Source organism: Aplysia californica, unplaced genomic scaffold, assembly GCF_000002075.1.
Source record: "Aplysia californica isolate F4 #8 unplaced genomic scaffold, AplCal3.0 scaffold01178, whole genome shotgun sequence".
In the NCBI taxonomy this organism is placed as follows: domain Eukaryota; kingdom Metazoa; phylum Mollusca; class Gastropoda; order Aplysiida; family Aplysiidae; genus Aplysia; species Aplysia californica.
Genome location: NW_004798448.1, coordinates 83514 through 110242, shown reverse-complemented (window position 1 = coordinate 110242; position 26729 = coordinate 83514). Strand labels below are relative to the sequence as shown.

At 38.9% G+C, this 26729-nt stretch overlaps 1 protein-coding gene across 4 annotated transcripts; it reads left to right on the top strand.

Annotated features, from left to right (window-relative positions):
* Positions 1–1346: 1346 nt before the first annotated feature.
* LOC101849581 lies at positions 1347–26331 on the top strand (the record flags this gene model as incomplete). 4 transcript variants are annotated; one of them, XM_035973376.1, is given in 18 exon segments in its annotated part: positions 1347–1490; positions 2576–2661; positions 3712–3823; positions 5012–5128; positions 5939–6205; positions 6904–7086; positions 7420–7440; positions 12420–12555; positions 13583–13719; positions 14311–14454; positions 15569–15592; positions 20013–20138; positions 21104–21240; positions 21631–21645; positions 22496–22597; positions 23576–23790; positions 24102–24259; positions 26136–26331. In XM_035973376.1, coding segments are annotated over 18 exon segments (2222 nt in total), but the record flags the coding sequence as incomplete, so codon positions are not given.
* Between the last annotated feature and the right edge of the window lie 398 nt (positions 26332–26729).

Below are 26729 nucleotides of genomic sequence, written 5' to 3'. Positions count from 1 at the left end.
GGAGTGAGGGGGGAGACAGGGAGGGGGAGTGAGGGGGGAGACAGGAATGGGAGTGAGGGGGGAGACAGGGAGGGAAGTGAGGGGGGAGACAGTGACGAAAAGAGAAAGTGGAAGAGAGGGGAGAGGGAGCGTAGGGGGGCGACGGGTAGAGGGGGAAATGAGAAGAAGGGAGAGCGTCATACCGTATCTATCTATCTATCTCTCTATCTATCTGTCTATCTATCTGTCGATCTCTATATAAGCTCTTCATATTTAAAACGCTATAATATGCATAGCTACGGGATTACTTTTGGCAGCAAGGAAAATGGGGGGGGGGGCAGTTTTATGTGTATGTTGGTTTGTGCCATACTGTTGTAAAATACCAGACAGTGCACTTTGACGTATTTCCGGTTCACTCGAAGGAGCACACCATTCCACCAGAGACCTTGCAATATTAACATTGCTAGGACTCTGATTCCACTCTGTTTGAGCCAATGCCTTCAGGCAAAGAGGGAAAAGTATTGCGAAGACTCGACTAAAGCGAGATTAAAATGTGTGGGTTTTGCCCTTCATTTTAAGTGTAATGGCGCAGTCCACGGGGCGCACACTTCGGAGAGAGGTTGGGTTTTTTGTTTTGTTTGGGCTTTTTTTGTTTTTTGTTGTTGTTGTTGTTGTTGTTGTTGTTGTTTTGAGAGATCGAAGGGCGGTAGCCATGATATTGGACATTCTAAGAATATAATATTATGTCAATGTTTGCGCTTTTTAAATGGATAGTGTTGAGACGATGATCTATTATGATAGCCTCATTTAATATTTGTTTCGTTTAAACATGAGCTACTTCCTGAAGTCCAGGGTTTAGTGATTAGATGCTTGGCTGTCTCTCGGAGAAGACTCAAGTCCGATTCCCAAGTGGGGATAAATTTGTAGGCCTATTGAGTACTTCGGTCTTACTGCTGGGATGTTGTTATCCCTCTCATTCCGGCTTGGCCTTGACAGGCAGGGTCGGATATCGGCCTCTTAAATTATCTTAAATTGTATCGATGAGAGGTGTTAAATGCCTACAATATTTTAAAGACGTGTACATGATGTTATATAATTATAGTATTTGAAAGTCCTTACTTTACAATTGCGTGCGTGGTTAGCGGGTGCTCTGGTGTGGTTTGCTCCTTCTTTCCTATCAAACAACTCTATCGTCCTGATCTCTCCTCCTTTTTTTTTTTGTTACTCTCTTGTAACTCTTCTATTCATCGGCACTGACATGACCTTATTGTGTTGCAAGTGCCGCAAAAACTACTAAAACTTTTATTAAAACCAAACTTTACAGTTACATATTTTTTCACTTAATTTGTTTATTTGTTCCATTCCAGAGGTGGTCCTGACTGCCATGAAGAAGAACGGCAGCTCGATGATGAGGATGGAGAGAATGAGGAAGAAAGACATAAACTTCAAACTCGTCCATCACATCGCCGGGGGTCCTTACAAGGGCATTCTGGTCAACAAACAGGCGGATGGTGGGTGGAGGATGTTGTGTGTGTGTGTGTGTGTGTGTGTGTGCGTGTCTGTATGTGTGTGTGTGTGTGTGTGTGTGTGTGTGTGTGTGTGTGTGTGTGAGAGAGAGAGAGAGAGAGAGAGTGAGAGAGAATCCTTCTTATGCTCATGTCATTACATCCCTCAATATAATCAGTCCTATAACACCCTTCAATATAATATTGTCACATACACATATATGCTTCTCGGGAAGCTGAGAATGTTTCGGAGTGTTCTATGGTCTGCTGGGGTAATAATATAGTGTAAAGCGCATAGAGCCTGCTGTTGAGCGGGGATATGCGCTATACAAATGCTATCTATTATTATCTATTATTTATTATTATAATGTTCTGTGACTTTTGTCCCATACCACCCTCAATGTTTCTCCCATAAAGGCCCCTTATGTTTGTTCCTGTGATATTTGTCTCATAATGCCTCATGGTATTTTCCTATATATTACCACTTGATTTGACATGCTCTGACATACAATTTATCCCATAACAGTTGTGATGTTTGTCCCATCAGTTGTTTTTTTTTGGGGGGGGGGGGGGGGGGGGTTCCATAACCCCCCACCTCGATGTTTGTCCCATAACGTCCTAAATATGTGTCAATCTTTGTTCCCATGGTATGAAAATTTGTCATATATTGATGCCCCATATTTACTCCGCAATACCCTTAGGTGTTTGTCCCATAACAGTTTAGATCTTTGTCGCACGACGTCCTCAATATATTTGTCAATATTTGTTCCCATGATATTAAAATTTGTCCTATAATGCCCCATAGTGTTTACCCCCAAAACGCCCTTAGGTATTTGTCTCATAGCAGTTTTGAGGTTTGTCCATTAACAGTTTTGATGTTTGTCCCATAACAGTTTTGATGTTTGTCCCATAACAGTTTTGATGTTTGTCCCATAACAGTTTTGATGTTTGTCACATAACAGTTTTGATGTTTGTCCCATAACAGTTTTGATGTTTGTCACATAACAGTTTTGATGTTTGTCCCATGACAGTTTTGGTGTTTGTCCCATAATAGATCCCATATAACCCCTTGTGTCCTTCCTCCCCCCCAGCCCTAGTATCTGTGGACCCCCCAGAAGGCCGTGTGGAGTTCATGGCGTACCTCATCAACTCAGACCAGAACAACGCAGCTGTCAAGGTAAGACTAACAGCGGCTGGCCACGAGAACAGTGATTGTCTTAGACAGGTGGTCGGGGGCTCTCGTAGCCTAGAGGTTAAGGTGTTGGCCTCTCATTCAAAGGTCCCGGGTTCGAATCCGGGTAGTGACCGAAAAATTTTCTTCTCTAAATTTGTTTCCTTTCACCTCCTTTCCTGCTCGCTAGCAATGTTCTGCCGTCTGCTTTCGTCTCCTCTTTCTACCCCCACTCCCTCATCTCCTTTGCCCCCCTCCGCTAGGCTCCTGATTCTTTCTACAGCCTTTCTACAGCTACTCCTTGGCTTCTTCTTACTGCTGTCTTTCAGCCACCTCCCCTGATCTTCTGGTAGGAAAGATCTACATCTAGCCTTCTCGGAAAAGGGCGAAAAATCTCGGAGGGCCCGTGTGCAAGTTGCGCAAGTTAAAGATCCTTTGGTGGTCTAAAATCTATAAGAGTAGGCTTCGGCCGCCACCCGGACAAAATTCAAAATTTCCTTCCAACTGAAAAAGTTTAATGTGTCCTGCGCGCTCATATGACCTTATGCAGTTGTGAACGCCGTAAAACACTTACAAAAACAATAAATAGACAGGTGGTCTATTTTGGACAGTGCCATTATTCATGATGTAATATAATAAGAATAATGCAAGTTTGAGTGGAAAATGGTCATTTGTACAATACAAGTGATTGTCCTAGACATGTGGTCATTAGAGCAACTTCCACTGTGTATATATAAAATTATTTTTTGAAAATATAAAAACATATAATTATTTTTCCTCTTGGAATATTTTTGGGGGGTTTTTAACCATGATTGAGGAATATGCCCAGCTAGTCTCTTATCATTATTGTCATCATCATCATCATCATCATCATCATCATCATCATCATCATCATCATCACCACCATTATTATTGTCATTAATAGTAGTAATAGTAGTAGTATGATTGATATTATTTACATTATTGTTATTATTATTATTATTATTGTTGTTGTAGTTGTTGTTGTTATTATTATCATCATCATTATTATTATTGTTATTGTTATTTTTCCGACAGGATCGCTGGACTCTCAGGTTCTGGTTCCGGGGACAGGCTGACGGAGTGACCAAGAAGAAAACGTTCACCGACTATTTCTCCGAGCTGATCAGTCCAAAGTCTTTGCCCAGAAGTCAGTCCAAGAAGCTTTTCTTACATTGTCATTTTTGTTTTCTATTCTCCTTTTCCCTTTAAATTACTCCTTTAGTGCTCCTTTATAGAGGCAATTGCACTGGGATCTGTTGTTTAGGGGTTAAGGGCTTCACTGCCGCATGCATAAGACATGATTCCAGTGTGGGGAAGATTTTCTTGAGTAGGGGCCTACCTTTCATCTGGTTGTGAGGGCACTGTGTACGTCTCAGCTCAGGATGACAGACAGGGTTCAAGAAGTCAGCCTCTTAACTGATTCATCCCGCAGATAATTTTGACTTCAAACTCAAATAATTTGTGACCGCTCCGTGACCTCATGGGTGGTCTCACAAAAAGTTGATAAAGAAATATCTAAATCTTGTAAAAACCCCTATGTGTGGCACATAGAAGTTCAGAATAAAAAATACTATTCAATGACACCAGAGAAACGGGTTGAAATGTAAGTGATATAAGGAAAAAATAAGAGAGAAAAGTGATGTGAAGAAAAGGAGCAATACAAGATCCGCTCTGAGCGACTCTGCATCAAAACACAGGAGACAGTCGGCCGCTGTGAGTGGATGTGCGGGCTGAATCAGTGAATTGATCTAAAATTGTGTCGATGGAGGCATAAAAGATATTATTTTCAAGTACGGTTTCTGTTCTGATTCAATGAGACCTTAGTCTTTGGACTGGTCCTTGTGTTAATGCTGGTTGACTTATTTTGCTACATATTCTGTCTTGTTTGGTTGAGGCATCTGTGCTTACTTTATTATTAGCTCTCTCCCTGTTCTGTTTCATAATTTTAAAGGTTATTGCAATTTCAGTTTTTGTGAAAAGTGTTGGGCAATGCTATTAGGAAGATGTAATTTTTTTTTTAATGACTGAGTCGAGAATATACTGAGAAAGTTCAGCTTGAGATGTAGTTAGATTTTTTCTTTGTACAGTGTCCAGTCGCACAGATCAAAGACACACTAGTCACTAATGTCAAGTCAAATCTTGCAGACTTTTCTCATTGTCTGGTTTCATTGGTGTGTATATATTTGTTTGGTTATAGAGAAAACTCTCCTTGTCTTTTAAAGAAACTGAACAAGGGGCAAAAACTTTACCTTCGATTTTCTCAAAACAGCATTTTTCGGGATAGCCCCTTTGTGCTTAAAGTAAATAAAATGACATGTGTGTTCCGGTCCCACAGAATACGTAGGGTTCATCAAGCGCGCCCTAGTCCTGCTACAAGGCTACAGCCTGGTCAAACGTCTGGAGCTGGAGGTGGAGGAACTGGACGAGGGCGAGGAGGATCTGCCTCCCATCAGTAAGCTAGTTTTTTTTAGTTTTAGTACCAGTTTTATGGCACTTGCAACACAAATAGGTCATATATAAGTGCTGAAGTAAACATGTCTGTTGTGATGGTCCTCAGTTTCATATAAAAACTCTGTGACAACATAATGATAATTATGATGAAAATGATAATGATAGTAGTAGTAGTAGTAGTAATGATAATAATAACGATAATTATATCAATTAGAATTAGAATAATTATGATTACAATAATACTGCGGATAATTCCTACAGTGTCCTCTTCCTTACATTACTGCTCAAAGCATTTCATAATACCTCCATCTTAACACAAAATGCATATGTGCATGTATGTGCATACATACGCTCACTAGATTAAGGCTAACACATAAGCAGACATTCAAACTAGCACAGCACTATTGACGACAATACACATCATATTATGAACATAAGAGTGCCATGGCCAAAATTAGAATGTCGGAGACCTGCCTTTGACCAAACACACAGAATGACATCAGTAATGACGGACAGTTGATTGTGAAAGTGGAGCATTAGAATCTCAGCTCCCTCCTGAGGTGCATGTACTCCTCGGTCGCTCTTAATTAAAAACTCTCGTTACTTGACAGACTTGTAGAATCATTTTTAAGAATGAGATGCTTTCAAAAAATTTTAAGGAAGGTCATATAAAGTACTTTTAAAGCAGATAAAGTTATTGTGATTGGGTCTGAGTCTTTTCCCATTATGTTTTTTATGACATGTTTTAAGTCTTTTTCCATCACATTCGTTCTTGACATGTTTTGAGTCTTTTTCTTCCATGTTTTCACAGAGAGTTTTGTGTCAGTTTTCACCCCTGACAACTACGTCTATCGGTTTGTGCCGGAGGTCGTAGTGGACAACAAAACATTCCTGACCTTCAAGATCAAGGCCAAGTGTGAGGCGAACATCGCTCTTTGTGCTATTTATGGCGACGTGGAGAGGAAAACCTACGAGATCTCCCTGGGTGCGGAGGAGAACAATAAGTCGTTTATCAGAGACGGGTCCTTGGGTCCGGTCAAGTCGGAGGCAAAGACTGTCAACTTGCTCAGTGATGAAGGTCAGGCAGAAGTGAACATTAATTAATTTTTTTTTAATGTACAGTGCAGCCTCTTTATAACGACTTCGTCGGGACCAGAAAAGAATGTCGTTATTTAGAGTTGTCATTACAGAGAGGCAACGAAAAATTGCTAATGATATATGAAGAAAAAATCGGGACCTGGGAATCAGGTCGCTATTCAGAGGAAGTGGTTATATCGAAGGGTGTTATAGAGAGGCTGCGCTGTATGTACAGTGGATTCTGCTTAAAGTGAACATGATAAATCCGAATGCAGGGGTAAACTGAATGAAAATAAGATTCTTGATTTTTTATTCCTTCTATTTGAGCATCCTCTTTATCACTTTGCCGTCATATTTTGGGGAAAATCCAAAGAAACTGGGTGGTAAACAAAATCATAGCCAATTGGCGAGATGAGGTGGCAAAGTGTTAAAAAACACAGCTGAACTGAAGAAAATGAGGTGATCACGCAGATTTTAGACAAATTCGTGGTCTTTTCTGTATGACATAAAGAAATGTGCCGTCGTAAAGACTTGAATATGTTTGAAATTTAGATTATTGTTTCTTCTTTTTTACCGTTGTGTCGTATCAGAAATAAAGTTTCTTTAAATCAGTACTTTTGTATGAAAGTTCAGCATTTACTAACCCTGCATTGTACTGTAAAAGTGTGCCTGACCATTCACCTTCCTTCTGTCTCGTAGAATTTCGCTACTTCTGGTTGTCATGGGCCAACAACCACGTAGAAGTCGGCAGGGGAGCTAAGTACGGTCAGGCCACGTTCCTCAGCTGGACTGTCCCCCCTAACCGACAGTTCAAGGTGAACAGCATGGCGGTGGCGACGTGCCGAGACAGCAAGGGCCAGTGGGAGTTTGCCGAGATATTGGGTCAGTTCTGCCTCTGCTCCTCTCTTTGATAATAATAAATTTATGATAAAGACAATAATGTTGATGACAGTGACAAAAGAAATGATAATAAAAACACACAAAAAAGTAATGATATCATTAATAATAATGATAAAATAAGAATGATAATAATGATAATAATAAAATAATAATAATAACAACAATAATAACAACAATAATAATAATATCAATAATGACAATATGAGTATCTTCACTCATTATCGCAAGTACTCTGTCAGTGATTTTTCTGGAAAAGGAAATGCATGTATCAAAAACTTTTGTCATTAAAATTTTTTAATTTTTTTTTTTGATCAGATGAGAATGAGGAAGAGCAGGGTAAGCAAAGGCATGCTCATCGAAGCATTCTCTTGTGTATATATGTAGATAGAATTTTTTGTTTCTGTAAAATCTGCACGCTCAAACTTGTTGATGATTTCATGTATGTAAATGTTCGACCATGAATATTCCATTGAAGTACTCGTTATGCGCAGAATAGCATGTCAATCTAAATGTCATTAAGCAAAACTATGAATTTGTCAACATAAAAGTAGTAATGTCAATGTTAGCTAGTAGATGCACTGTCCGTGTTAAAATTAAGGTGCACATTTTTGTTGTTGTTGTTGTTTTTGTGGTTGTTTTTGTTGTTATTGTTTGTATCACACATGAACTGTGGTTAGGTTCTTTGCTGTGCCACGAAGAAGACGTGAGTTCGATTACTGAGTGAGACAAATTTTTAATAGAGAGTATCTCAGTCTTTCTTCAAGGATGTTGTATCCCTCGATCTCTGCCATGGCTGCTCCTGACAGGCAGGCAGGGTCGGAAGCTTACCTCGTCAAGTGATCTTAACTGAGTCGATGGGGGCATAAAAACACCTTTATTTGAAAAAAAAATTTTTTTTATCGAAAACACAAGAGTTGTTTCATAGATTTTGTGCATCAACTGAGCGAGTGGAGCTGTAGTGTTCATAATCTGTGTCTGCGCCAACCTGACTGGGAGTCGGAGTTGCCTGCATGTCAACTTCCAGTGGAAATCAGAATCTTTTTGAAAATGTTTTGTATTTTTCTACAGAGCTGTCACAATGCAGCTACAGCCGAACATATGTGTCACAACGCAGTGGAATCAGGCGCTCGTCAATTTTTGGGCATATGGAGTTATTGGTATCATCTTAAAGCTTTTTAGTTTGCCTCGCTTTCAATGAAAAAAATGTCCATTTATCTTGAATAGAAGTCGAGATACCTGAGATTGAAGGAGGTGGGATCGCCCCGTATAAGAAGTAAAATTAGCGAGAAAATGGCAGCCAAAGTTTGGTGACTTTCATAGCTTAAAACTCCTTGGAAAATTCAAATTTACATTTTTGTGCCTTTAATCAACGTTTTTCCTTAAAATAAATAATAAAAGTATTTTTGAATGGACATACAAGGTTTTGTGCCAAAAAAAAAAAATTCGGAAAAAAATTCCAAACTGGCCGAAAAACGCTGATTTCTTGGATTTCATTGTTTTGACGTGCGCCTGATTTCACCACGATGCCTCACATATAATTATTTATGTTTATGTAGCGTCAGCCAGCCTTTAAAATTTTCTAAGCCCAGAATTTTAATTTGTTTAAATTTATTGCAATTTTGTAATCTGTTGTGCTGGTTGCATGTGCTTAAATATTTTGTCAAAATTCAAACTCTAAATGCTGAAAAAAGCATTGGGAAATAAAAGTTACAAAGTTACAATTGTTAAAGGAATAAAACAGGGGTTTTTTTCTCTCTTGTAAAATAATTTGGTTTTCTGGGCTTAGCACATTTTACAAACTTGCTGATGATATATCATTACATGTATAAGTAATCCATGTTAGCGACAACTTTTTTTACCTCTTACTACTTTTCTAGTGAATGCACCATCCTGAATGTTAGTTAAGCAGTTCAATACTCTCTCTCTCTCTCTCCCTCCCTCTCTCTCTCTCTCTCTCTCCCCCCCTCTCCCTCTCTCTCTCTCCCTCTCCCTCTCTCTCTCCCTCACTCTCCCTCTCCCTCTCTCTCTCTCTCCCACTCTCTCTTTCTCCCTCTCCCTTTCTCTCTCTCTCCCACTCTCCCTCTCCCTCTCTCTATCTCTCTCTCTCCCCCCTCCCTCTCCCCCTCTCTCTCTCTCTCTCTCTCTCTCTCTCTCTCCCTCCCCCCCTCCCTCTCTCTCTCTCTCTCTCTCTCTCTCTCTCTCTCTCTCTCTCTCTCTCTCTCTCTCTCTCTCTCTCTCTCTCTCTCTGAGAAACTGTTTTTCACTTCGTTGTTGTCTCATCTTTGTTCAGGTCAGTGTTGTTTGCACACATAGTTTATCTTGATGAGAAGCCTTGTATATATGTGAGGTGTGCTGACAAAATGAGTAACTTCTCGTAATCCACAAATCGATATATTGGCTAAAAATTGACTCTAGAGTTAATTTTGTAGGTTCTCTATTGATACCATATTCTTTTAATGTATCATGCCTTTTATTATTTCATACTTATATATTTTTAAAATTTCAACTATAAGCGTGATGTATCTATTTCCTAAGGGGCTTGAATCCGAGAAGTAACTCATTCTGTCTGACATATGTCAGTGCTGTCAAAAGTCTTTTGCGTCATTTTTTGTTCAGTCCTTCTTCACGTTTTGCTAACATTTTAAAAAGTCTCTAAAATGTTTACACGGTCAATATTAATGCACAGCTTAGTTAATGAGCAATCAGAACTGTCTATAATCTTTAGAGTTTATCGTAGGCCGGCTGTAAAAATAAACTAAGCCCTAATTTATTTTAGTCTTTTACTTTTTGGGGGGGGGGGGGGGGGGGGGGGTTCAAACTTTGGTATCTGTTGCATGTTGTGAAGAAATACTTCGTCAAAATTCAAATTCTATTTTATTGGGGGTTTTTTTAAAATGATGAATAAAGCAAGTGAAAATGCATAATATAAAAAAGGTACAATAATCGTTAGAAGGATGAAACAGTTTTTTTTCTCTCTTCTGGAAAATTCTGTGTTTTGGGTTTAGTTCATTTTAAGGGTTTGCCAAAGTTATGTCTTTCATGTTCAGTGGATCATTTCTTGGACTGCATCTTTTGTGGTAATCTAGAAAATAGTAGGGCTTGATATGTGTATATCCTTTACAGAAAATAGCATTAAGCTTTGTATTCCTAAATGATGTCTGCGTGTGTGTGGAAGATTCCTGAATATTTCATCAGACATTTTCTAATCCTCTTTAGGAATTCTTAAGGACTTGGAAAGTGTTAGACACTCGCAGTATTTCTCACAATCTCTCCAATAGTTGTCTCCTGCAGCTGGACAGAGAGAGAAGACAGAAAATCTTGACAAAATATAATTCCAGTCATTGAATACACTAGGCTGACTCCATTAATTAACACTTTGCCGTCTCATCTTGCCAATGTTTACCACCCACTTTCTTTGGATTTTTTTGCCGTCTCATCTCGCCAATGTTTACCACCCACTTTCTTTGGATTTCCCCCCAAATATGATGGCAAAGTGTTAAACGCTCAGTCGTGTATTGCTAACTTTAGAGTGGAGTACCTTGAGATTTTTGTTGAAAGTAGTGCACCGTTGAGAGTGAGGGAGATGTTCAATCATAGAAAAGCTGTAGAAAAAAAGAGTTCAATCGCTCTGTGTGCAAGAAAACAATCTCAGATTATTTTGTTCTCAAGTTAATACTTCTCTGAGCTAAATGCTGTTGATATGCTGGTGGATAGGTAGATGTGTAGGCATGTTTGAAATGTGAAACTTGTAGTACCTTACGTAGTGTGCATGTGCTGTTTTGTGTAAGAGTTTTGTGAACGCATGTATGATCATGGGAGTGTTTTTACAAAAATGTAAGCCTGTTTGTTGAATTTGATACGTGACTATGAGCGGAATGAATTTTTGAAAGTGGAAATTGGCATTTGAATTTCAGCAAACCAGACACTTTTCAGACACCCTAGTAAAAGGCTTGTCACTTGATCTTTTGCCTTTCTCTTCCAAACTTAATGACTTTGCCAGAGCTTGATGCATTTACTAGTTTTACTGTAAAGAAAAAAACAAAAACTCCAGTGTAATTTCGTTAATTCCTTTTTTTGCGAGATGTGCCAACTAAATGAGTTGATTCTCTGATATTAGCCTTATTGCCACTGATAGATACATGAAATTTGTAGGTTGGATTTGTATACTTTATAGTATGAAATGATAAAAGACATGTATGTACAATTTAAAGAAATTCTTCTTCTTCTTCTTCTTCTATCCCGTGGTTGGGGCAACCGTTGGGACACCACTGCATTGGAAAACCAGCTCTCGCCATGTATTTTTTTCCTCTGCTCTCCTCAGATTGTCACCCATCGTCTTTCCTGTACACTCTGTAATGTTGTCCTCCCATCTCCTTCTCTGCCTTCCTCTCTTTCTCTTTCCTTGTACGGTTCCTTTGCAGGATTGTTTTGGCAAGTCCTGTGGATCTTGTGACATGCCCATACCATTTTAGTTTTCGTCTCTTCACTGTGGTCAGTAGATATTCATATTGCCCCACTGCGTTGGTGATTCTCTTTCGTACTTCAGCATTTGAAACGTGGCATCAGTTTAAAATGTACAAATTTGATGTGTCTGTTTTTGGCTGTCATCTCCTTGCATGGATTGCAAAAAGTGACTTGTTCACGTTTCTGTTCTACTTTCACTATTTGCTGACTTTTAGCCTGGAGCAGGAGATCGATCGATTTCAAGTTTTAGCCTTCTATTCACCTCCAAGGCAGAATCTCAAGATTAGTGTGAGGATGAAATTCTATGCTCCGATTAAGTACCGTTATTCTCATCCCTTTTTTTTAGGTTCCATCTCTAATGCCCTGTCTAATGTTATATATGTTTTAATGCTTTTATGTATAATTCCTTTTTGCTTTTGATATGGCCATTTTATTTAGATTACCTAAATACCTGAGTAGTCAGAGAGTTTGTCCGCATCAAATATATGTTACATTTGTATGTTGTTTTGCTTACCTCAGGCACAACAGCATCTTGGCGTTTCTTAATATCTCATTGAAGACATGCATTCTGGTCATGCGACAATACAAGAAGGTGTTCCGTTTTAGGGATAGCTTCACTTTTCAAACAGATTTTTCTCTTTTGTTTTCTTTATCTGAAACTTTAAAAGGCTTGAAACAGTTTGCATACTATGCGATATGTAAACTTATTTTTCTGATTTGTGTATGATGGTTCAAAATGTGGCGGAATGTTGCTTTTTCTCTGCTGCTAATCGGACATGTGTGTCTGTGGTGTCCTCAAAGAGTTAGCGTACTGCATTTGTCAAATTTTTCTTCACAATTTTACTTTCCAGATGAGAAGGATTTTAAGCGAGAGGCAAAACGGAATAAGATCAAGTTGTCACTTCTGTGGCTGGCCAAGAAACAGCGGATGCTTCAAGTCCTGGAGGATGCTTATCCCAACAGTCTCAGCACCAACAATTTGTTCAAGTAAGACTTGGCCTTCCGGTTAGACTTGATGTCCCAGCTAGTGAGATTTAATCTCCCAATAAGATTTGATCTACCAGTAAGACTTGTTCAAGTACGATTTGATCTCCCAATAACATTTGATCTTCCAGTAAGACTTGTTCAAGTAAGATTTGGTCTACCAGTTAGACTTCATCTGCCAGTAGGCTACGATTTGATATCGCAGCAAGATTTGATTTATAAATAAGATCTGAATAACCAGTAGAACTTCATTTACCAATAAAATTTGATGTATGGATAAGATTTGATCTACCAATAAGATTTGCGTAACCAGTGAGACTTGAATTACCAATAAGATTTGATTGACTAATTAGAATTGAGTTACCAATAAAAATTAAGCTTCCGGTAAGCACGAGTTAGGCATGATTTACCGATAAGATTTGAGCAACTGCTAAAATTTGATTAATCGATGAAGAGTCTAGTTAGCAGTAGGATTTGATTTACCGATAGAGTTGAGTTACCTGCTCATGAAGCTCAGCAGTGTATTCACCACTAGTTTCTGGTTTGTTTTTAGATCGTATTTCTTGAGTTGATGGTTGGGCGGGTGCTCTGGTGTGATTTGCTCCTTCTTTCCAGAAAAAAAGTCAAGATTTTTTATCTTGACAACATCAGTATCTAATTTTTTTTTTAATGAAAAAATAAAATTCTCTTGGAGAAGGGGCATAATTTATCTTGACATGAAGTTTTATTGATGCTCAATTGAAAAGTTTTTAATGAACTTTGCTGATGCTCAATGGACGAAGTTAGATTAATTTTGTTGAGGCTCGTTGGGGGACTTTAGCTGCTCTTTTATTGACACTCTGTGAAGAAATTTAAGATGAATTTTGCTCATGCCCATTGAAAGAATTTGACTCTGTGCATTTTTTGTCACTCTACTGCTTTTTTGTCATTTCTGTTCATAAAGTTCAAAGACAATAATTCTTTAACACTGATGAAATGATTGCAGTATTGAGATTTCCAGGTGGCCTCACTCTCGTTCTTTTCCTCTCAGGAGCTGCAAGATGAAGGCCACGGACAACATCACGGCGGTGGTCATGCTGAAGGATCTGGAGAAGAAAGGGTTGATCCAGGAAGTGGAAAAAGGCATCTGGATGCGCATGCAGACCAAGGAGGAAATGTCTGAACATGGTTTGTTATCTCCTCTTTAGAGTCTCCTTCGTGTGATTGTGTGTGTGTGTGTGTGTGTCTGTGTGTGTCTGTGTATGTGTGTGTATGCCACCACACTTGAAGATGAGATTGAGCATAACTATGCGCTAGTCTTACGACTTGAGGAACTGGGTGTCTTCAGAGGAAGTGGCAGCACCAGCACGGTACAGGGGATGGAACGACGGGATATTAACCAAATGAACACTGGAACGATCAACAGGTGGACTGTGAAGTGGATATTGGAGCGGGGAGCGGAGCACGTATGGCAATGCCCGGAGTGCTATGATGTTGTTCCCAGGATGAAGTAATCAAGTAATCAAGCTCATGTAATCTGAACTGCCTTGAGTTTGATCATTGCATGTGTAATAGCAAACCAGTCTACGATCAGCCAAAGGCAAAATTTTGTTTCAAAACTGTCAGTTCTAACCGAATGAGTAATAATGATGATAATTTATCCTATGTATTTGTATAGCACAAATTCACGCTCAACAGCAAGTTCTATGCGTGCTTTACTATCTCTGTAATACCGCCTGTACACTATTTACGTGGAATGTTAAACTCTCATTTTTCCAGAGGTAATCCTGGTGCAGGAGTTGCCGACCCTGACAGGGCGAGAACAGCCAAGCATCGCGGTCATCACAACTCTGTACCACGAGAAACTGGCCGTGGATGCCATGATAGAGGACAAGAAAACTTACGTCAAGTTCAAAACCGAAGGTGAGATTACGTCCTCTTAGTTTTGTGAGAGTTTTATGGCACATGCGAAACAATCGGATCATATAAGTGTTGATGATTAGAAGTGTTGCTAGAGAGTAACATTCAAAGAAAAGAAGGAGCAGAGATAGAGACGGTAGATGTTTGATTGGAAGGAAAGAGCAGACTACACCAGAAAGCACCCACCAACCACCCACTGTTACATCATTGTGCTTTTTTCTTTATCCTATTCATCAGAATTTTATGGTAAATTTTTGATGTTTTAAGTGCCATCAACACAAATTAGGCCTAGTTCATTTGGTAGAAGGTGACTGCTTCAATTCTGCCTTTCCGGGCCAACCTGGGCTGAGAGGAATACAAGGTTCTAGCAGAAAGACAGCAACACAGTAATGAATGAAAAGTGTAAAGTTTTGTATGAAATCTGTTCAAGCCTGTAATAATCTTGTATTATAGGTGATCTTGCAAAGCCTCCGAATTCGTGCACTCTCAACATAATGGTGAAGCAACTTCTGACCAAATTCACCTTAATTGTTAACAGTTGGGAACAAAGCAAGTGAATAACCTCAAATCTAAACATGATTTGTTTTCCTGGGTCATATCAAATGCTACTGAGAAAGAAATAACTCTTGCCCCCCCCCCAAAAAAATTAGCATTAAAAAAATGGGACTTTTTTTACTAGTTTCAAGGAACTAAAAATATACCAAGCAAAGCCTTTTCTTCTTTTGTTCACAAAATGTGGAAAGCGTAGTTTACAAGCCTTTTGTCTTTGTATTTTAGGTTCGAACATAAGTTTGTTGAAATTGTATATATATAAAGGTCAGTTCCTCAGTGTTCATGAAATTTGCGAGTGTCATTGAAATCAAGATAGTCATTTCGCTTGCATGTGTGAGTGTAGATTATAAACTAGTGATGTTTGTTAGGTTTTGCCTTCAGTGTATGTATGTCTGTTTGTGTCTGTGTGTGTTTTGCTGTGTGTATCATGTGTAAGGTGGGGTTTGTGTGTGTGGGGGGGGGAGGGGGATCGGGATTGACTGTGCTTTCCTTCTCACATAACAAAGTATATTATGCTGTTTGTGTTCCCTGTTTTTTATACTAACATTTCTCTCCACTCTCGCAGCGAGCGGCAGTCATAGTGCTATAGGTATGGCATCAGGTTCTGCTGTTGTAATATCGTAATAAAATCTTCTTCATATGGTGTTTGTCGATCTGTACTACTCTAGCCATGATGTCAAATCGAAGTCAAAGTTTTGCATGCCATATTTTTATCCTTTCTCGGTTGCTTGTTTCTTCTCAGTGTTTCTTGATTGTGCAGAGTATTATGATATAATGTACATGTGCCATTGTGGTGAAATCAGGCACTAGTCAATATAATGAAATCGAAGAAATCAAAATTTGTCCACATGTTTGACAATTTTTATTGATTTTTAAAAAAATTTTATTATCGTTCTTTTTTTTTGGGGGGGGGGGATTTAGCACCTATTGTTTCTACCTAAAAACACATTTATTCTTGGGTTTTACTGACACCTTTTGATCAAGAGCACACTCAAGCTTTGGAAGTCGCCAAACTTTGGCAGCCATTTTCTGGCTAATTTTACCTCTAACACCAGTCCAGGCAACCCCCACATCCTTCAATCACAAACATCTTGACTTCTGTTTTTAAGATAGATGGATGGGTTTTCTTTACTATCAAAAGCAAGAGAAATGAACATGCTTTACAACTATACCAATAACTCAATATGCCCAAAATTTGACGAGTGCCTGATACATATATTGGTGCTGGTTTTAGTTGGATACGGATAAGGTTTAGTTCCACAAATAGATCCCAAGTTATCCCCTGTATCATATTTCCACAATATTGGTATTGAGAGTCCTCACTCATATATATATATATATATATACAGTCAAACCTGTGTAAGACGGTCACCCATTGTCAAGGAGAAAAATGGCCGTATAAGACAGGTGGCCGTCTTAGGCAGGACTGATCAAGAGGAAGAAAACAAACTATTCCCATCTGAGGTCCCAATCGAAAGTAGCCGCATTGTTGATGTTTTTGTTGTTGTTGTGTTTGTTGTTGTAATTGGTTTGTATTTCGTTTGTTAATTTTATTTTGTTGCTGATTTTGCTCAAGGGTGACAATAAAACGAAATGTATCAGACGATAAGACCGAGTGCCATGTTAAAACAAACACATGGGTCGCCACCACTCGGAAAACGAGCGACGCTTCTGTCACAAGTTCATGTTGACGTCCTTTGTTATTTTGTTACAGACTGGGTAAACAGTGACCACTCATCTCACTTACGATTTGTGTATGAGTTATGGGAGGGGCTATGGTTTATGAGGGATCACACGCTTACCTCACCAGCAGCTGAAAATTGGTACCTATTGGTCAACAGTGGGAGGGGCCTACGCAACATGATCGGTTGGAGGGACTACCGAAAAAGTAACATCGACAGGTGATTGAATTATGACGGCTCGCCAACAACGCCAGGGGCCAATGTACAATTTATGACAAAACGTAATGAAGTCACTAAGGTGGCCGTCTAAGACAGGTGGTATTGCTTTGCGTGATAGGGGTTGTGTGTTAAAATATGGTGGCCGCGGCCGCGTTGGACAGGTGCCCGTTTTACACAGTTAAATTATATAGAAAAAACGCAAGGGGGGGAAATGGAAAGTGGCCGTCTGTACAGGTGACCGTCTTATAGAGGTGGCAGTCAGGGCAGGTTTGACTGTGTATATATGTATATATATATATATATATATATATATATATATATACATGAAAATTAAATGCCATATATACATGAAAATTAAATGCCAGTCAATTGGATGTTTTGTCTGTTTGGAAGCCATTAATTAGCCAACACTCTTAGAGCAACAAGAAAGGGAAGTTGAGAGAAGTGATGTATATATATGTACAAATATATAGATGTACATATTGATATATAGAGATGTTTAAAAGTTTTATTGTGTCATTCGCTGTGTCATGTCATAACACAAAATATCTGTTAATTTCTCGAGAGACTTGCAGCTTTTCATCTTGCTGTTCTTTTTATAGTTAGATCTAACTGAATTTTGAGTATTTCTGTACACTGGTAGTACATGTTTTTCTTTGAGTTGATGTTGCTATGCACCATGTTTTTTGGTCTCTTTCGGAAACTTTTTTATTCTGATTTTCTGTTGACTTGTTTGATATCTCTCTTGTACAGTGTTTAGGGTTCTTAGTGTTTACATTATAACATCATTCTTTTATCATGTTTGTGTGGACTTTCATATATTACATTTTGACTGCTCTGTGTCAGACTATCCCCGGGGCAGTGCTACCGACTGAAGTTGTCTTTAGGCCATTCCCAAAGGGGGAACATTGACATGTTCTTATGCTCTGTAGAATTTTAATGGGCTGTTTCATCAATGCCATGCTCATAACTGTGCCTGAACTGCATACGGGGAACTACTGCTTTTTCTTTCCTAAACTTTACTCTCGCCATTTTCCTCTACTTCTTTTGTATGTTTGTAACTCTCTTGTGACCCGCTGTTTCCGGGGTGCCTTGATAGTCGAAGCAGACTTTGTGCTGGTGAAGCTGGAGAGGTAAGCAGAGTAAGCCTGGTTCCCTGTGTGAACTTCTCTGTTTACAACCACCCCTTGGCGCTCGTATGACCTTATGCAGTTGCGAGCGCCGTAAAAACTTCTTTAAAAAAAGTGTCAGACTCTGCCATTTGTCACTTTCCAAAGGGAAAAAAAGTATCCAAATAACAGTTTTTAAACTCATCACATGGTGAAGTCGACACAGCTGAAAAATGTGTGGTGAGTTCACCGGAAAAAACGTATCTAAATAACAGTGAATTCGTCACACCACCTAATTCCTGGTGTGAGCAATGTTCAGCGTTGGTAGGCAAGATATTTCCACTGTACAAATTTTTTAACAGGTTTTATAGATTGCTCCCAAAAATGTGTCCGTTTTCCCTTTAAAATGTTGGAACAGAAAGGCTGTCATGTGTGGATTTTGATTTAATAAACTCTGGTTTTGTATTTTTAAAATATTTTTAATTAAAGGTTGACATGTGTGGGTTTGCTTGCCAATTCACGTTGAACTCACCGCACGTTTTTAACAAGTTTTATGTGACGAGATCACTGGAGGTATGTGACGACTTCACCGTGTGACAAGTGAATTGGAAGCCTCTCCAAAGTGGCGTATAATGGAGTCTTACACTTAACAGTAGTCGATGTGTAGCTTTCCCATTGCAAATTCATGATAATTATTCTCAGATATGCATTTTTTTACTGTGTTGAAAACTCTAGTGTTAGAAAAATGGCAATGATCTGGGTTTCTGTTTGTGGGGCCTCTTTGTATTGCTCTGACTGATTTTGATTCATAAGAAGGAGGCCTTGTTTTATGTTTCCACTTTCCCAAAAATGTAGGATGTTTTACTTCTCTTGTTAATGGTTGTGGCATGTGTTAGTTTTCCTTCCGTTCTTGTCTGACTGAATTTCTCAGAATTGATTTTGTAACTTTGTTGTCACAACTGTATTTTTATCTTTTTGTCCTAATTCTTCCCCCTTTTTTTGTATCAAGATTACTAGATCTAATTATCTCTGTCTTCAATTTTTTTTTTTTTTTAGCTTTTAGCTCTATGGGGGCTTGTGAACTGTCTAGATGATTAGTAAATGTATATGTATGTATATAAATATATATTATATATTTTTTAGGGTTTTTTTCAGGAATGTTATAGCTCCTTCATATCTTTATTACAAAGAATGGTGTGGGATTATTTTTGTAGTCACCAACATTTAAAGATCCTTTCAAATAGATAAAATGCTCTTGACTGAGCAATAAGTGCTTTGAATTAACTTATTTATTGACTATTTCATTATGTGTTACAAGTCTTATTGTGCGCTCATCTTTATTTATTTGTTAGAATAAAGATGGACAAAGATGCCTTCACATTAATTAATTCTGTGGAAAGTTTGCATGCCTCTTACTCTACAAGATGAACTTTCTGTATCTACTATGATGGTTGTTTAACACTTACCTCATAAATATCTTTGTGATCTCTTTGTGGTAATGCATTGGCAAAAATGTTTTTGGCTAGAGACCTCATCACTAACAACTAGATCTATTCAGTTAAGGCGCTAATATAAAAAGGCAAAAACACTCTACATAGCTTTTTATAATTTTTCAAACACCCAATGCAGTTTTAACTGTGTAGACTTTTTAAACAATTTGCTAATCTTATTCTCTCCGAACTTGGGGAAGAAATATTTTTAGTTTTTTAAAAAGTTTTATTAAAAGTTTTACAGCACTTGCAACATAACGTCACATAAATGCAGAAGATCTGAGGTGTTGCTAAAGACTAACAGACAAATAAACGAAAGAGGAGCGATAAGAATAGCAGCTGTTATTTGATAAAAAGAAGTAGCAAACCACACCAGAGTACCCACCAACCAACCACAAGAAATGTTTGACTGATAGATGTTTGACTAATGAACAATAAATAATAATGAAGAAATGAGGTTCCTTTGTCGTATTCCTTTCTCTATTTTGCCCTGTTTGTTTGTGTTTCAGGAGAGTCTCAGGTGTACACAATCGGCAGAATCGGAAAGCACAACATCGTCTCCACAAAACTTGCCAAAATGGGAGACGCAGAAGGCGACATGATCGCTGCGGAGAACACCGTGACCAGGTTACTGGGTGAGTTGTTGTTCTCTTCCTCCTGACAGGTGATTGTGTGAATATTTGTTTGTTTCGTTTGTTGTTGGGTTTTTTTTGTTGTTTTTTTTTGTTCCTCATGTGTTTTCACTTGTCTTCGCAGTGGCCTGCAGCATTTCACATTCCCATTTAGAATCATGTTACATGCTGTGAATAGAAGTATGAAATATCTATCAATTTCATGTTTACTTAATAAGTATGTGTAAAGTAGCTAGCAATCTCTAGAATCATGCCTCACACTGTGAAATGATGTATAAAGTACCCTAACCAGTGATCTTTAGAATCGTGCAGCACACTATTTAAGGATAGATAAAGTTTTACATGGGAGTTGAACAATAGTAAAACTCAATGGGCTTCAAATTCAAGGTCACACAACAGTCATGTTTCATAGTGAGAAAAGATTATCAGTGACTACCATATAATCAATTTTTATTCTTTTTAACTCCAAAAGGTTTTGTGTAATTTAATTTATTCAAATTGTTTTCATGCAAAAAGTTTTAACTCTTTATCTCTGTGGGGATAAACCCACTATGCTGGGGCCCTATTGTGGTATGAAATCTAAAATTGACATCTATGTCACTAAAGCGGTCATTAAATCAAAACAAGTGAATGTATTTTTGATAGTTCTTCATAGGAATGATATCCCATATGTAAAAGAGACTTGTTTTTGGCAATTGCCAAAAAATAATTTGACATCAAAATCGTCGTAAAGGAATGCGCCCGAGCCACTGCCAGCGACTCACCGGCACAGCGATTCGGACTGAGAACTGCTGGGAGGTGCTTGACAAAGATGAAGAGTTAGTGTCATATCTGTGTCTTCCAGTTCTATTATTTTATTGCTCAGCATTGTCTAGCTTCTGTTGCTGCTTACGATGTTCCCAAGCAAAATGTCTGATGTTTTTGATCATGGAACTAATAGCCTACATTTATCCGTGGTTTTGTCTTAGGCACATTCAACAAAGTGCAGCACATCCTGATGGTGGGTGTTGGAGGGGCAGTCCCCAGCTACTCAGACCACCAGGAACACGTCAGACTGGGGGACGTTGTCGTGTCAACCCCGGCTGACGACACTGGCGCTGTCTATGTCTATTGCTCTAAGGTAAGGAAGATAAAGTGGCGCTGTCTATGTCTATTGTTCCAAGGTAAGGAAGATAAACGTGGCGCTGTCTATGTCTATTGTTCCAAGGTAAGGAAGATAAACGTGGCGCTGTCTATGTCTATTGTTCTAAGGTAATGGAGATAAACGTGGCGCTGTCTATGTCTATTGCTCTAAGGTAAGGGAGATCAAGTGGCTCTGTCTATGTCTATTGCTCTAAGGTAAGGGAGATCAAGTGGCTCTGTCTATGTCTATTGCTCTAAGGTAAGGGAGATAAAGTGGCGCTGTCTATGTCTATTGCTCTAAGGTAAGGGAGATAAAGTGGCGCTGTCTATGTCTATTGCTCTAAGGTAAGGGAGATAAAGTGGCGCTGTCTATGTCTATTGCTCTAAGGTCATCATCATCATCCAGTGCCAGATCTGCGACCGACATCGGCGATCATGGTTTTCCATTCATTCCTTTGCTCGGATGCTCTCAAAAAAACTACGTTTCCATGATCTTTCCCTGTTACCCATTTGTTTAGGTTCCCTAAGTATGTTGTTCTGGGCCTACGCCTGCCTCGTCACTTTTCAAAATGTGTGTAGCAGAGACTTACACTAGCCTATTGATTTTTTCCATCATTCTTTTGTTTTCCACTCCTGTCAGTTTTTTCTCTCTCTCATTTTAATCTATCGATAATGTCTCGTGTGTAAGATTTAACTGCTCTAAGGTAAGGGAGATAAAGTGGCGCTGTCTGTGTCTATTGCTCGAAGGTAAGGGAGACATAGATCTAGTCAAAAGTTGGGACTTTTGTTGAGACTGCTCAGAGTAAGACTCCGCCGAACGTCACTTTTCAAAATGGCGTCGTATAGCGGAGACTTACATTAACCTATTGATTTTGTTTCTATGATCCTTTCATTTTTCACCCTTGTCAGTTTTTTCTCTCTCTCATTTTAATCTAAATAAATCCGATAAGGTCTCATGTTTACTGAGTAAAGAGCGTGGTGACTCAAACTGTCCTGTTTTAATCGTTAGTAAGAATTTAACTGCTACTGCAGCTCTGTGGTGAGCTGTTGGAAGCAGTTAGTTTGATGTTTGGAATCTTCCTAAGGTGATTTCTAGTATTGATCTCCAGAAACATTTTAGATGTTCAGAAGAAAGTTTTATCACATTATCTCATCAATTTTGGATGTAACTGCATAGAGCTAATGCTTACAAATGTTATTTTATTCTCCTCTTTGCTTACTGAACTCTGACATTTCAGGTGGAGAAAATAAAGAATGCAACAGGCTACAGCTACGTGACTAGAATCTTCTCACCACGAGAGCAGGTGTTGCTCAATGCTGTCAACAAAATTAGAAGACAGGTTGGTCAATAATTTACAGAACATTGAAAATTATTGGTGCTTCTATGTTGTTTTGGTGGCGGGGTGGGGTGGGGTGGTGGGGGGTTGCAATACGGGGGAAATTACATTGCAGACAATGACTTACATGGATAAAATTTTTCTTTCATGCAAAGGCGAAAGCACAGACTATTTCTCGGAAGTTTTTTCATTACTTTTGTTGTCTGGAAGTAACAATGACTTCTTATATAATATATATACAGGTTTTTCCAAGAATGTTATTTCTTTATAGGATATATCACTAACAATGAATAATAAATAGAATTTATGTAGTGCAAATTTTCGCTCAACAGCAAGTTCATGTGCTTTACAATCTATATATATATATATATATACAGTATTCCAGTAGATCTGATAGTATTCTGAAATGATTTCAATTTCCTGGGAAGCATTCAGTACAGTGTAAGCTACCATTTTGCAGATGCTAAAGTACTGACATACTGACAAGATCTTTAGTTGTCTATGGGTGGTACCCATTCACACCTGGGTGAAGTAAAAAAAACATTTTTGTAAAATGCCTTTCCCAAGTACACAATGTTGATCGATCTGTGGCTCAACCCTGGTTGAGTCTGGTGGTAGTGTAAACACTAGACTACAGGCAACATTATGGAAAAACACAATTTTCAATGCATGTTTTATTTGAGAAGTGATGTTAATCATACTTTAAGAAATTCTATTCCAATGCCCTCTGGCCAAAGGGCTTGAACTCAGATTCAGAAAAATGAGTTTCCAATGCCTTATACGGGGTGACCATTATGGATGGGATCGGCGGATCAGGCCGATCGCACGACTCGGTCGCCTAAAAAACAAATGTGTTCGGTTTCAGTTTCAGGCGACCGAGTCAAGCGATCGGCCTGATCCAGCCGTATTACTGTATTACTGTATTACTGTACTGAGCCCTCGGTCATTTACCTACTGTGTATAAATCTGCTGTGTTCTTAGGCAGAGTCCAGCATATTGCCTGAGCGGCCGTGGGAGAGACACATTGAGCTGGGGAAAGACATCCTGAGAGGACAAGAGTCCAACTTCCATCGGCCCATGATCAAACGAGACAAACTTTTCTTCACCAAACCAGACGGGTCGGTCATTCAAGTGGAGCATCCAAGACCTACTGGTTACGCTGCGCGGAATTACAAAGAAGGGCAGACAAATGTGAAGTACGTGACAAGTGAAGAGTGTTTTACATATCCCCCCTCCCCCACCACCCAGTGACACTAATTATCGTTGCCTAGCTGTTTGTGTTCCCAGATACAAAATATAACAAGTATATAAAAAGAGATAGACCTAATTATTTTTTGGGGTAATGTTTTTTACTGTTCTTATAAATAACTGAAGTACTTGTGTCCCCAGATCCAAATGTTTTTAAAAATCTAGCTCAGAAACCAAATCCATACAAAAAGACAGTTGTTTTTTTTTGTAATGTTTTTATTATTCCTCTAAATAAAAATTGATCTCTTTATGTCCCCAGATATGGAGTGATAGGATGTGGTCAGAGGGTGGCGCGCGCCGATCCGCTGCGGAGAGATTTTGCCCAGATGAATGGGATCAAAGCCTTCCATCAGGAACATGACGCTGTGTTGGAGTCTGTGGAGGGGAACTGTTGTGAGAGCTATCTGGTTATCCTGGGTGAGTAGAAGAATTTGTGTGAGATATGTGGTTATCCTGGGTGAGTAGAAGAACTGCTGTGAGAGGTATCTGGTTATCCTGGGTGAGTAGAAGAACTGCTGTGAGAGGTATCTGGTTATCCTGGGTGAGTAGAAGAACTGCTGTGAGAGGTATCTGGTTATCCTGGGTGAGTAGAAGAACTGCTGTGAGAGGTATCTGGTTATCCTGGGTGAGTAGAAGAACTGCTGTGAGAGGTATCTGGTTATCCTGGGTGAGTAGAAGAACTGCTGTGAGAGGTATCTGGTTATCCTGGGTGAGTAGAAGAACTGCTGTGAGAGGTATCTGGTTATCCTGGGTGAGTAAAAAGTGGTGTGAAAGATATCTGGAATAGTAGAAGAACTTGTGAAAGAAATGTGGTTATCCTGGGTGAGTAGAAGAACTTGTGAGATGTTTGTGGTTATCCTGGGTGAGTTGAACTTGTTATGAAAGTTATCCCTTTATCCTGGGTGAGTAGAAAGTGTTGTAAAAGATATATGGGTGAGAAGAGGAACTTGTAAAAGATATGTGGTTATCCTGGGTGAGTAGAAAGTGTTGTGGGAGATATGTGGTTATCCTGGGTGAGTAGAAAAACCTCTCTGAGAGGTATCTGGTTATCCTGGTGAGTAGGAGAATTATTGTGAGAGATATTCTGGCTGAACAGAAGAACTTGTGAGAGATATGTGGTTATCCTGGGTGAGAAGAACTTGTTGTGGAAGATATCTGGTTATCCTGGGTGAGTAGGAGAACTATTGTGAGAGATATGTGGTTATCCTGGGTGAGTAGAAGAACTTGTGAGAAACGTGTGATTATCCTGGGTGAGTAGAAGAACTGTTGTGAAAGATATTATGTGGTTATCCTGGGTGAGCAGAAAGTGGTGTGAAATATATCTGGGTGAGTAGGAGAACTATTGTGAGAGATATGTGGTTATCCTGGGTGAGTAGGAGAATTGTTGTGAGAGATATCTGAGTTAGTAGAAGAACTGCTGTGAGAGGTAACTGGTCATCCTGGGTGAGTAGAACGTGTTGTGAGAGATATGTGGTTATATTCTGGGTGAGTAGAGGAACTGATGTGGAATATATGTGGTTGTCCTGGGTGAGTAGAAAGTGTTGCGAGAGATATGTGGTTATTCTGGGTGAGTTCATTTTGCTGATGTACTAATCCATCGAAAGAGCTTTAGAGTTGGCCTACCATAGAAAACTGCATCTCCCCTGGACTCTTACACAGGCAACAGAGGATGAAAAAGTAAAAAGTAAAAAAAGTAAATTAAAATATTATAATCCTTTGTGAACCCAGATGTGAAACATCTGTTTGCCATTAACACTAAGTATTTGTCTTAGTTATTTACTGTTATGTGATTGTCAGAGCTTTCCCTACAAGTTCATTTTACTTGCTCTTCATTTTTGTAAACATAATGTCAGTTTGGTGGGGGTGGGGGGTGGGGGAGGGGTTTCCTCTTATTGTGGCTGTAGGCCTACTAGCAGTCTTTATGATTTTGATCAAAAACCATTTTGATTTTGTTTTTTTATTTTTTTCTCATTTTCATACATGTGTTTTTACGGTCCTGTAGTTCAACCAAGAAAGATTTCCCTCTAGAACAATAACGTATTATCTTATTATTTCTTTTCTATAAAAATCTGATCAAATTTAAAATTTTGAAAGTTTGAAGTAGATCTAGCAAGAAATTTCTTTGAAAAGTATTGAATGGATTTAGATAAATTTTGCTTATTTAAGTCTCCATGTTATTTGTACTGTTACTATTTCATTTTAAATTGAAATTTATTGTCATGATTTCAGTACCTTTGGGTTGGGGGTTTTTTTTCAGTTTTAAGGCAATTTTCGTAAATTTCTCTCTCTTCAGGCATGTGCGATTACGAGGACGGATTCAAGAAAGAATGGCGGAGTTACGCAGCTTTGGCAGCAGCGGCCTATATGAAGGCACTGGTGTTACAGCTGTAGTCATCTGCTGGATCATTCGTCTCATTTGTGTCACGACGTGGTGGAATCAGGCGCTCGTCAATTTTGGGCATATGGGGTTAATGGTATCGTCTTAAAGCCTGCTCGTTTGCCTTCTTTTTGGTGAAAAAAATACCCATCTATGTTGAATAGAAATTAAAATATTTGGGATTGCAGGAGGTCAGCGTTGCCTCGTTTCAGGGGTAAAATTAGAGAGAAAATGGCTGCCAACGTTTGGTAATTACTTCCATAGCCTGAGTCTTTGGCAACTGAAAATTTACATATTTTGTGCCTTTAACCAGTGGTTTTCAGTAAAAATCCACACAGAAATGTGTCTTTAAATGGACATAAAAGGTTTTGAACCAAAATAAGAAAATTATTTTAAAATTGCCCAACCTAAAACAAAAAGCCGATTTCTTTGATTTCATTATTTTGACGAGCGCCTGATTTCACCACGATGCCTCACGTTTCTCATGGTGTCTCTTTTTCTCTCCACTAA